Raw genomic sequence first — 12,503 nt, forward strand, 5'->3', positions numbered from 1 at the left:
GGATGGATGGATGGATGGATGGATGGATGGATGGATGGATGGATGGATGGATGGATGGATGGATGGATGGATGGATGGATGGATGGATGGATGGAAGAGAAAAAATGCTCAAGAGTCTTGAACAGCTTCAGTGAGTCTGTAGACGTATTTCAGCCGTGATGAAACAGAAGATTAATAAAAGAAGAGCTTCTGTGCGCTCGTCAGAAAGTCTAAAAAGACATGACTCATGTGCCCTACATTCTGTGTTTGTCTGATGATTTATACTTTTTTCCTTAAGGCGGGATGTGCCTAAACTTAAGATACTTAAGATAATAAGATTCAAGGCTCTATTTTGTTTGTCTACCTTGGGAAGGTGGATTTCAAGATCACCTCCTCTGTCCCCCACTCACAGGTGCCCTATCTTTTAAGCGAGGCAGAGAGACCTAATGGGTTTGAGAGACATGCAGCCGTTTCGTGGATACAGCACTAATGTATAGAAAATAACATGCTCCAGTACCATGCCCCCGAGGTCGAACCAAGGTTACTCGAGTGTGAGATTGTGGCCTCCAGTGTATTAGCAATCAAAAAGCTGCTATGTTAGCAAGGCTGCATGCAGCTAGAGGACGCAGCTGTACTGACTCTCCACCTCTGCTGGGAGGGAAAAAGATTGTGTCAATCAGTGAGCTTAGTTAGTGGATCTTAGTGCAATGTTACACTGCTTACATTGCAAGGAAACCAAAGGTATTTTTCCTGTCAATGTAGCTATTGTTGCCACTACTGTCATATAAGCATACATGTAAACAATGTGGTGCAAAAGTATTCATACTTCTTGATCTTGATTTTTTTATTTTGTGTTTATTTTTGGGGGGATTTGGTCACATTATAGCCACAAACCTCAATACATTTTAATTGGGATTTTAACAGACACAATAGTCCATAGCTTTTCAGCTGGCACAATGACAATCTGTGTCAAGACTTTAAAATCAATGTTTGCTCTACATCTAAGCTTGAGTCCCCAGATGTGTATAGCTGGAAATTTACAACAAAACACTTGCAAGTGTGATTGCTTTTTTCCTCCCCAATCACAATTAAGCACTACTTTGTGTCAATCCATCACATAAAGTCACAGGAAAACACTGAAGTTTGCTGTTACTTTTGCAAGACCCTAAAACTACAATACACAGGCAAAACACACACACTCTCAGCAGTGTAGAGCCAGAAGCGTTATCGCTCCCTCTCCAGTAATAACTGCTTTAACTGGCAGTTCAGATCCCAGATAACTAGGTCATGACTTATGGCTAAATGTGCATCTCTTGTCTCCATCTATAGCTCTGTGTGTGTTTGCTTTCCTCCGCCATTTAATTGTGGATTTGACAGAATTTCTACCATTTTCTCATGGAAGTGTAAAAATGCTGCCCAGGCAAAAGAAAAACAGGGCTGTATCATGTTATTACCCAAAAATGTCAAGGCTCTAACAACATGCTTTTCATGTTTGTACTGTATACTGTCACATGCCTGGGTGGCAGCTCTGTAATTCCATATTCTCTACAGGAATTAAAGTGTCAGGAGGTTTTGCACTAGTTGCCATGAGTGCATGCGTTTCTGTTAACAGAATAAAAATCCATTTGTGTAACTGAATTCAGCATTAAGGGGCAAGTTAGGTTGCTATTAGATCCCAGAGCAGCTGTCACAACTAATCAGGTTGATTGGTGAAACTGTTTAAGCGCTAATTCTCTATTAACAGTGCTGGGCACAGGTGGTCAGAGGGGGGGAAAGCATCAAACTGGAGATGTGTTCCAGTGAAGTCTTTGGGTTCCCTTTCATGTGCACAGTCTCTTAGACAATGTATATGATAACATAAGACGACAGGAATAGACAGGCTTTGCACACTCCCTTCTAAATCCATCCAGTCTTGTTACATCAGGACTTGCCGCAAGCAAGAAAGGAAGGAAGCGAGCATGGGAGGATGCATTTTTAATGCATTGGAGAACATTAGAGTCCCAACATGTCTGTTTAGTCTCAGAGCTGCTGTTAGGAAGTATGGTACACGCATTTTGTTTGTGGGGCTTATTTGCACATATTAACACACAAAGTCCGTCCCTTATTGGTCATGATCTCACAGATAAGACTAAATTGTTTTTTGTTTTCACCAAAAACGCCAACATTAAAACTTGTTTGATAAGCTTACTACTTTCTAGAATAACTTGAATGGTTTTTGTCTTTTCTTTTTACTCATCCATTAGGTTTGAAAGCAGGTGATGAGATTCAGTGCCTCAATGGTAAACCTGCCTCCGCCCTCCAGCTGGATGATTTGAGGGCAGCTTTTGGGAATCGCACGCTTACCCTGATTGTCAGCACTCTGCCCCAGCTGGACTCTAAGGTGCTGTGCTTCAGTCCTCCTCATCGCGCCGACGGAGAGCAAGACCCAACCACAGACATCTTTTCTCAGAGTCAAGGTTAGACTTCATCTTTTCATTCGAAAAGAACACAACTATGCACTCCGTCAAAGCACGCTAACTTTGTGTATACAGAAAAGGAAAGAGCACCACTATCTGCAGGGTCTCCTAATTATGCACGGATGCTGTCTGATACCTAACCTGTAGGCAGCCGGCAGCCTTCCCCTGACCTGCTCTTTTTATTTGTGCAAGGGCATCATTTGTATTCACTGGAAATAGGGGGCTTGTAATGCACAAGCTGACAAGCTGGCATTGTTTATACAGGGGCTCAGAGCTGTATGAATATTAATATAATTCCTTCAGCAGTGTGGCGCTGTCACCACGGAGAATGTGCCATATGTTGAGGGTCAGATGGAGAGTAAAACACTCTTGAAGCCAGACGGAGGTCACTGATGATGCTGTGCTTGAAGAGGAGGTTGAACATGAAGTCTTCAACATAAAGGAGACTTTAAATGAGAGATTTGTCCTGAACATGGACTGAATATCTAATCTGACTATAAAGCTGCATCAGTAGGTTCTCTTAGGGAGGGTTTTATTAGAAGTTCAATATAAAACCCACACTAAAGGATTTATAACTTAATATTAAATCATAATGCCTTGTAAAAGTTTTTGTCCACCTTGAACTTTTTTTATTTTATTACATTATACGTAATTACAAATATCCTAGCATTATTTTAAAGGTACTTTACCAACAGAAAGTAGTGTACAATTATGAAATGGAAAGCAAGTGACATATGAAATCAGAAAACATTTTACATTCAACTTTTTTTCTCTACTACACCTAATAAAGCCTTATGCAATCAAATGCATTCAGAAATAAGCTAATTAGGAACCATTTTTTGTCAAGAACATTATTGAGCGAACAACATTTGAAGGTAATTGATCAAAGCAGACATGTCTGAGATACAATTGTGGTGAGGCTTAAAGCAAACTTATGGAATAAAACATTATCCCAAGCTTTGAACATCCAAAAAATGTGTTTACTTCCAATGGGAAACACATCAAATCATTGCTGTTTGTTATGCATGCCATCTCTTCACATAACAGATATTAAATGCGCTGATCTCAAATTATGAACAGTGGCAAGAAAAAAATGCTATTGTTGAAAGAAAACCATAAGAAGTGCAGTTTAGGAGAAACTTGTTTATTAAAATAAAAGTTGAGTAAAACAAAGACACAAAAACAACTGGAACTTGGAACACTTTTCAGATTTGCATTTGTGAGAACAATATGTATCATGTGTGTTTAGTTTTCCTCCAACTTAAATATTCACTTTTTTGTGTTGGTTGTACAAAGGGAGTTGTTGTGGTGCTTGATAATATTGTGTTTTCTAAAAAAAAAAGAGAGACAAAAAATTTATTTATTGGGTCAGAATTTGTGTATTTTGTACATTATGTATTTTGACACAAAATACACAAAAGCCAAACAAATATGCATTTTGCATTTGAAACTGTCTTTGTTGTCTTTGCAGAGAACATCCTGGACGAGGCGTCAGGTTTGACTGTGGAGAGCCCCGATGAGAGCATGGAAGATGGACCTCTATTAACCCTGCAGAGCCCCAGAGATCATCACAATGACAGAACATTAATGGCAGCTGGACAGAAGGTAGGAAAAGGCATTTAAAGACGCTAAGTGCAGTCAAATGCATGAATAAGATCATGGACATTAAGTAATGCACAAAATTGCATTTTAAGACCTTTTAGCTTTGCTGTTAAAGTCTCAGATTAACTTTATTTATTTATTTATTTATTTATTTATTTATCCCTTTTAAAGTATTGCATTCTCATATTTGTGCAAAATGAACAAAATCAATAAGCTGTTAAATGGACTGTAGTTTGAGAAGATTTGCTTTCGTTTGCTGGCTTTATTGATTGGTAAAATGATTTAATAAGCTAAATCCAGCAATAAAATGACTTGATGTAATTTAATGACAGTCTTAAAAAGGTCATTTCAGGAGAAGGGCAACATTACACTGTGTGTATGTGTGAGATTGAGAAAAGTAGCACAGCACTTAGCATCAAAATATACAACGGGATGCCAATATTTCCAAATCCTTGATCCTTTCTTTTATTTTTCTCAGTTATTATGACTCCAATATTCTGACATAACTTCCGCTGTTCAAATTGTTTACTCAAAGCACCCAGTGTCTGCACTGTATTTTCTCATTTTCAACACAAACCTTTCTCTAAATATGCCAACGGGGCATATTTAGAAACCTCTACATGTATATTTAAAGTTTAAGCTTTAAGCAATCTGCAAAAAACTTTTAAAAAACCACAACCTCCTTGATAAATTAAAATGTTATTAAAATTGGTCACCATCTATGGTAGAAGTTAGTTGCAGTTTACCTTAGATTGCAATGATTTACCTATCAGAGGATACAGCACACCTTATTTGATCAGGTCCGAATCAGATGATGGGTATGCTCCATTTGTCACATAATGGGGCAATTGTTGCAGTAGGAAGGGATACTTTGCACACCATTTCACACTAATGCACCATATAATAGAGGTGTGTGGATGCGACGAGGAAATTATTGTCAGGGAATTTGCAGAGTAAAGTCGATGCCTGAATGTATATGAGGCCACAAAACTGTCTAGAAGTTAAGATTCAGTTTTGCTTCTTTGAGCTGTTGATGGTAAGTAAGTTATAAAGTCAGATCGCCCTGACAGTGTTAAAAGTGTTCATCTCTGACTGCCAAACATTTATTCATCTCTACATGAGCCGCGTCCCGGCTGACTGCTAAGAAATGCACGAACTGAAACATAAAAATAGAAGTTAAGAAATGAATATTGTACATCTGGAAGCTGTTATGTTAGTTCTTTGCATTTCATTGTGTTATTTACTAGCTGTCCTAAGTTTTTCTTTTTTTTTTTTCTCCCCATCATGTAATGTTTGTTTGCCACAGCTTCGGACACAAATAATTGGAACAATATTTAACATCTCCAAAAAAAAAAAAGAAAACAAAAACCACCACACCAAACGGTCAAATAAAAATGGGTTCTGGCAGCAGACATGGTGATAAATAAGATGAGCCATAATTACTAGAAATATAATTATGGAAGGATGCACCAAGAAAAACTCTGACTCTGAATGAATGAAACAAATGTCTCTGCTGACCCATCATAATATTTTTTAATCTGATCCTAGTTAATGGCTTCACTGCATTTCTTGTTTGGTTTTATTTGCAAAAGTTCTGCAAAAATATTTTATGGTTTTCTTGTGTGTGAACCTGTCAGTCAATAAATGAGCAGATGTTCATGCAGTATGATTTTGGTGTGTGTGTGTGTGTGCTACACGGACAGAGACAGGTGAAGGAAAGAGTGAGGCAGCAGCATCACTTTCTAATTAACAGTGTGTCTGGTCCGATTAACGTCGGTGATGTGATGTCTGGAAGAGACTGTGTGCCAGCCAGTCTCCCTTGGATACGGTTGTCACTTCCTTTACCACAGCCAAGCCTGATATTCTGAAACCACCGGAAACATTTTTTCTTTGTTTCTATTTGATGTTGAATCTTTATGTTTGAGGAAAGGGGCAGCAGAAATGGTGCCGAGGTCCTTTCCTGGACGTGTGTCGGTGAGATTCAGTCAAGTGAGGACAGCGGCGCCAGCCTCATTCCAAGCCTGACTATGTTGGACAGAAATGGTTCTGTGACTCTGGTTTACCATTTTAGATTGAAAGCAAAGCACTGAATGATAGAAGACGCTTGGGAGAGTGGGTTGGGTTATATTTCATTTGGTGCACTTGATGTGAGAAAAAGCTGTGAAACTCCACAGCTGAGAACACTTCCTGATTAAAAATGTGCACCTTTGGTTTTTACACTTCCCATTTTTGCTGCAGCGTTTTGCATGGTGCTTGTGCCAAGTTCTTGATCGAAACTTTAAAGTTTCGCACCACTTAATCCTACCCTAAAAACAAATGGCTTTCTTATTACATAGTCATGTGTCTTTTTTTTCTGTGTTAAAAGTGATTCTTCACCTTTTAGGGTTTGGAATATAACCAGTTTCTGAAGTTTTCAATTCTTGTCTCAGGTTCAATTTAATCTGACTGAACTTTTGCTATTTTGCAAAGACAAACTGGAAAAAGTCATTCTCTAGATATGTGGAAACGGACATACACTGCTGGATTTGCAACGTTGTTTACAGAAAAAGGTGAATCTACCGAACTCTGACTCATCAGTATTGACAACCAGTGATTGCCTCACTTTTTAGACATTTGCTGGTAAAGAAAAGTATCCTCACTGCATGACGCTGCTACCCCTGTGTTTCACTAGGCAGATGGTATATTGAAGTGAATTTCTGCCATTCGAGGACTTTTACCATGTTGTTTTTTTTTATTTGACCAGAACATCATTCTTCCACATGCTTGTTAAACATTTTACATTCATGTGCTCCAAGTTACTGTTAGTTTGTCAGATAAAATCCAGAGAAAATATACCATTATGGTTGTAATGTGAGAAAATGTAAAAAAGAAGCTTTGCTAGAAATCGTGCTCTACATGGAGCCGGAGATAAAAACAGGAAGGGAAACACACTGTCGATGAAAGCAAAGGATTGTTTAATGTTGAGATATAAGGTGCTTCTAAAACCTCCACAGTGTTTTCTGTCTTAAATTAGACATCCCACAAAGAAAAAAAAATAGTTTGATATTTAGAGAAGAAAACCAGTTCCTCTCCAATCAGCGTGCCAGAAGAAGTATTACAGTCCTATTACAAAGCCCTGGCAGTCTGTGATCTCCGTCTCACCTTCCCGTCTCTCACCTCCTGCTTCAGTCTCGCATATGCTGTCTGATTCATGTCCTCGTTTCCATCTGTTGCCTTTTTTAGACCCTCGGTTTTGTCTTCTATTTCCTCTGCATGCAGCCATTTGATTTACTGTCATGTTTTGTTCCCATAATTGAAAACAATGTGACCGTGTCCCATTTCAGACATGACAGCATCATTTTTTTTTCTTCCTTCCTCTGATCAGCCAGTCCTCAGTGTTTGTTTTCCTTTGTTTTGAATGCCCTTTGTTTCTTGTATGTCCTTCCAGTTGTCTCCTCTTCTTGGTTTCTGCTCCCCACTAACCCCCTGCTGTTCATTATCATAAACAATGTGAGGCTGCTGCTGGCGTTCAGACAGAACTTGCTCCCTTTAAGCCGTCCAGCCGGCTGTAAGCCTTGACCTTACCCTCAGCACTTGGATGCTTTTGTTAACAAGGACGATCCAAATTTGCAACACAGATATCCAGCAGACAACTAAAACAATAGATTTTTATCATTTTATTTGTTTTGTCCTTTATTTCCCCCTCATGGTGATTACTCCTTTGTTTCGCTGTCTCTTTGGAGAAGCTGGGAAGTGCTGAGGATTGTGTCTTACCTCATTTCACCCGGTGCCTACGGTCACACAGTGGCAGACGACTGAAGGGAAGAAAAAAAAAAAAAAACGGTGAAAGTGGGACAATTTTAATTATCCCCACACTCTAATTACTTCACTCTCCGGTGTTTCACATCATTTAGTAGAGATAAATGAGTGTATGCTTAGCCGGAGGAAATGGAAATTTTCATTATTTTAGACAAAGCACACAGCTACCTTCCCTGTATGATAAACCAACTACTGGGGAAAAAAAGCTGATTGCTTAAGAATCACAGTGATAATAAAGATGTCTGTGATTGTTCGGGGGTCTCCACGCTGCAGTCAGCCTCACTGCTGTCTCCCAGTTATAATTTACAATTATAACCAGGGGCACATGAAATGGAAAATGTAATATTCAGTGTTTAGGGGAAACTTTTCATCAGGGTTTGTTTTGTTTCATGTTGTTAATCAAAAAGTATGAGAACATATTAAGTTTTGTTTACTGTTTAATATTATATAACATCCAATTACATTTCAATAACTTTAGTGACACAGGTAAAATATGAATTTCTTATGTACAGGTTTGTTGTATGTATTGAGGTTTTTAATTGCCTTTAGATTATTTTTTTTCTAGATGAGAAAAAGAAAATTATTAGAAGTAAGAGCTTCAACTAAATACAGAACTGTGTCTTTAATTAATCTATTAATTTTAACTTGAAGATGCACTTGAAAATTCACACTGTTTATGTATTTTTTTAACCAGCTTCATAGAACCAGGCTGAAATGTTGCTGTACTCCCATTTTTTCCCAGTGGAGGGCGCAATGAGATCATTAATCAAGCCTGCAAGTGGATGTTTACAATATAAACATTAATCACATGAATATATTTTTTCAGTAATTTCAAACAACTGATAGATTTAATTTGCATGATACCCAAGACATTTTCTTGGAAAATTGGGACAAAAATATAAGTTAGTATTTCCTAGTTAGTAATACAGAAAGTAGTTTTGTTTCACTACTCCCATATGAATAAAGTATCAGGAGGAAGTGTGCACCTTGCAAAACAACAACACTAAAATTCACATTCATAGGTTTGTGAGAATGTGTGTCATTATGTTACTATACTTTAAGATGAACTTACTACATTCTTTCTCTCCTTGCTTTTTTTTCTTGTAGGGATTTATGGATTTGCTTTTTTTTTTTTTTTTTTTTTAATTGCACATGAAACAGAACTCAGGACTCATCCCGCTCTGCTTTTCCCTCACTCCTCCTGTGTTTTCTCTGACGACGACAAGCACAGGCTTGTTACCACAGTGGCAGGAAAAGACAAGTAGTCAAAAATCTGCTCTCAAACGTACATCGAGTTCTTCATGTCAAATGGGGAAAAACAAGTGTGTGTAATTAAGAGTGAAGCCTCGAATTCGGTCACTGAAGTGTGAATGTGATTCCTCACAGGATGATAAACGTGCGTTTGCAGTTTCAGCTGACGGGTGTAGGAACTGGTATTTGCTGACTTGCTCCACCCCTTTGTGTTGCACATCCCTTCCTCTCTGTTCTGAATGTGGGGAAAGACAAGGATGCCGTACATTGAGTAATGGTGTCTTTGGTATTCGGCTCTACTTTTGTTGGATTTGTCGTAAAAAGGTAATTTTCGTTGTACTTCATCGACTTCTTGCTTGGCTTTCTGTCTTTTTTTTCAAATATATTTTAGTTTCAAAGGTTTTGAAGCATGTGGATAGCTCTGTGATTCTCTAAAGGGCATAAGCAGCTTAAAACTAACTTCTTTGAGAAGAAGTGCTCTTGAGTAACCCTTACAGATGATTATACCATTCTTTAGACTTCTAAAGGACAATTTGATTTAGATACCTACCCTTCAAATGCACAAACATCAACATGTTTTTATGGCAGGGTTAGGGCAAAATATGTCTGTCTTATACGACACAGGTTCTTTTTTCCTGTTAACTAATCTGAAAAGCTGTTTGACTTAATCCAGGTCATTTTTCTTGGAAGTTATCGGTAAGGAAAAGGAAGTGTTATTTAAAAGTGCAATCTAAGTCGGATGTTAAACCGATCTAAGAGGATTCTTCTGATTTTTTAAGTCAGACTGTGGATGCTGTTATTAATAATTGCCTTACCTCTAGTAGAAGAAAGACAGAATTTTCTCAGTGAGTTTGCAAAACCAGTGATCAAAAGACAGTGCTACAAAAAAATACAAACCCTTTGCAAGCTGTGATGTCAATACATCAGTGCTGCCAATGTAATTTTAGAGTGATAGTTGTTTGGCTGAGAAAAAGCAGCCAATTGTTATTTTCTTCAAATATCACATGTTTATGAACACTTTCAGTTTAAATGGTTTTAAAATGTTAAAATCAGCTAAACCGTGATCGGAACAGGGGTATCCATCTGATTAGCTGAGGATTTCATATAGTCTGACATCAGTCTAGCACAAGAAAGTGAACGACTGAAAATTATTTTGTACAATCTCACTTTAGAAGTTGAAAAAATATCCCTTAAAAGCTTCTTAATATTCCAAAATATCACTTGATGGCACAAGCCGGATTCTTGCTTAACTGGTTTGGTGTTTGTATGCTAAATAATGTGATTTTTCTCACAGTGACAGACTTAAGCTTTACCACAAAGAGTTGAAGTTTAAGGGTGCACTGATATTTCCCACTCTCTCTATCAGTGATGCAGAAAGCTGATGTCTGTCTTTCACTCCTAACCACATCTCACCTCCTAGCTCTCCTCCCACAATCCTCCCCCCAGTTATTCTTCAAGAGGATGTGATGTTTGCTCCTTTTTTTTTTTTTTGACATTGCAATCTGCACCGCTGGTTCTGCTGTTCTGAGTCACCTGGACAGAAGAGTAAGAGAAGCGGCGCGGACAGATGGGAATGGAGAGGAAGAGTAGAAACAGAGGGATGACAGTTGAGCCTGCGGAGTCAGTCGGGATTTAGACAGTGATTGGATGGACGCTGTAGGATAAGATGACATGAGAGCGCTGTTGTTCATTGCAGTCTGTGTAATGACCTATTTGTTCAGCTGCAGCAGCAACTGCACAGCAGACTGTTGAAAAACCAGCCTTTTAAACTTCTGCCATCAGCTGGCTTTGTAGTAGTAGTAGTTTTAAAATAAAAAAAACGGGAATTCACAGCAGTTGGATGTTTTTCGGATGAGTTTTCTGGAACTGACCAATTGCAGGGGATTGAATGTTTTTTTTTTTTTTCGACTCGGAAATTACAGAGCAGGAATGAAAGGAACACCTGAAACCTTTTTGACCTGCCAGGATGTCGGCTTTCAGGAGGAGCAGAAAAACTAAACCCTCGACCGACTCCATCTATGATGCGTTCCAGGTGGTGAGCATTGCAGTGCATGAGAGGTTGTGTGTCTGATGCCTTGTGATGTGGAGTTGAGCTCACATAGGTCAGTGATTATGTAATGGTGCTGTATCCATACTGATGAGATTATCCTCAGGGTATGTTCCCTCTGGAGCCTGCCATCCAAATCCATACATCCAGCATGCTCGCCTTTCCCAGCAGCTTTAGGGGTTTGGGAGAAACAATCTATCTTGTCATCTAAATGATTTAGATGTTACTCGTAGTGTGGGATTATCGTTCTGTTGATGCTTTAGCAAGGTCGAAAACAACATTTCACTTTTCTCACTATTATGAACAGATATTCATGTTTATTTTGTTATGTATATTTTAATTCAGGTTGCAGAATGCAAAATAACAGTGGTACGTCTGTAGAGCATCATGCTGCTTTTTTCATTCATTCATCTGTCTCTCAATCGGTTATTTGTCACCAATTTACCCAAATTTATGAGATCTTGTTTATAAGTCACAGGAGTGTTTGGTTAGAAGCATACATGAAAAAATTGCACCATATTCAGTGTTTTTTTTATTATTATTTTTGCTCATTCCACAGATCCAAATGTTGCGTTTCTAACACTTAAAAAATTTAACATTATAAGGGTGTAACATAATAAATTATCAGTTATATTGCTGTTGATTGTCCTGGCATAAAATTTGTAGCCGTAATGTTTATTGATTAACACATTTCTATTTGAGATTATCTCAATTGAAATGGTCTTCAGTGCCTTTGCTCCCTTAAAGATGGCCATCCATCGTGACTCCGTGAAAAAAAGATTCACAGCATCATGTTGCAAAGCTGCTTTGAATACCACGATGGAAAATTGTGCTGTCACTGCTGCAGCCTTACAGGAGACAAGCCGTGTTATCTGTCAAGACGGAACCTGTCTCAGCTGTCTCCAATTAAGTCAGTCAAAAAAACCCAAGAAGGGTGTTCATCAAAAAACAACAGAAATGTATGATGTCACACAAAATAGAGGTATTTTTTATGGTATATATTTGCAGATTAGAAGCGTTGATTATAACAAACTAAGTGGGGGCATCAATTGGATAACCTCTGCGTCTGTGCAACTTCACATGGTTTCTTTTACATGTCTTTATTTTTATTTTGGAAAGACAGTAACTGTACAAATGTGAAAAACTTCTCTTTATTATGTACTTAAAATATACCAATATGCATATATATGGGATAAAAATAAATAAACTTGACTTTTTTTAATGGCTTTGCCTCAAATGTTAAGTCTATCAGAATCAAGTTTTGACCCGTATAACGTGATGGGAAGAAGGTTACTTTTGTTTTTCTCCAACACACCTGAATCAAATGAATGGCTTGTTACCAGATCTTTGTCAAACTTGGTCCCGTAGGG

The 12,503-nt window shown here is 38.2% G+C and overlaps 1 protein-coding gene across 1 annotated transcript in view; it reads left to right on the forward strand.

Moving 5' to 3' along the window:
* tiam1a (TIAM Rac1 associated GEF 1a) overlaps positions 1–12,503 on the forward strand; it is a 61,647-nt gene that overhangs the window by 37,900 nt on the left and 11,244 nt on the right. The window contains exons 16-17 of the mRNA XM_008427225.2: positions 2,223–2,435; positions 3,907–4,040. Coding sequence (XP_008425447.1) covers positions 2,223–2,435; positions 3,907–4,040 — 347 coding nt within the window. The remainder of the gene's footprint in view (positions 1–2,222; positions 2,436–3,906; positions 4,041–12,503) is intronic.

The sequence above is a fragment of the Poecilia reticulata genome, linkage group LG14 (assembly GCF_000633615.1).
Source record: "Poecilia reticulata strain Guanapo linkage group LG14, Guppy_female_1.0+MT, whole genome shotgun sequence".
In the NCBI taxonomy this organism is placed as follows: domain Eukaryota; kingdom Metazoa; phylum Chordata; class Actinopteri; order Cyprinodontiformes; family Poeciliidae; genus Poecilia; species Poecilia reticulata.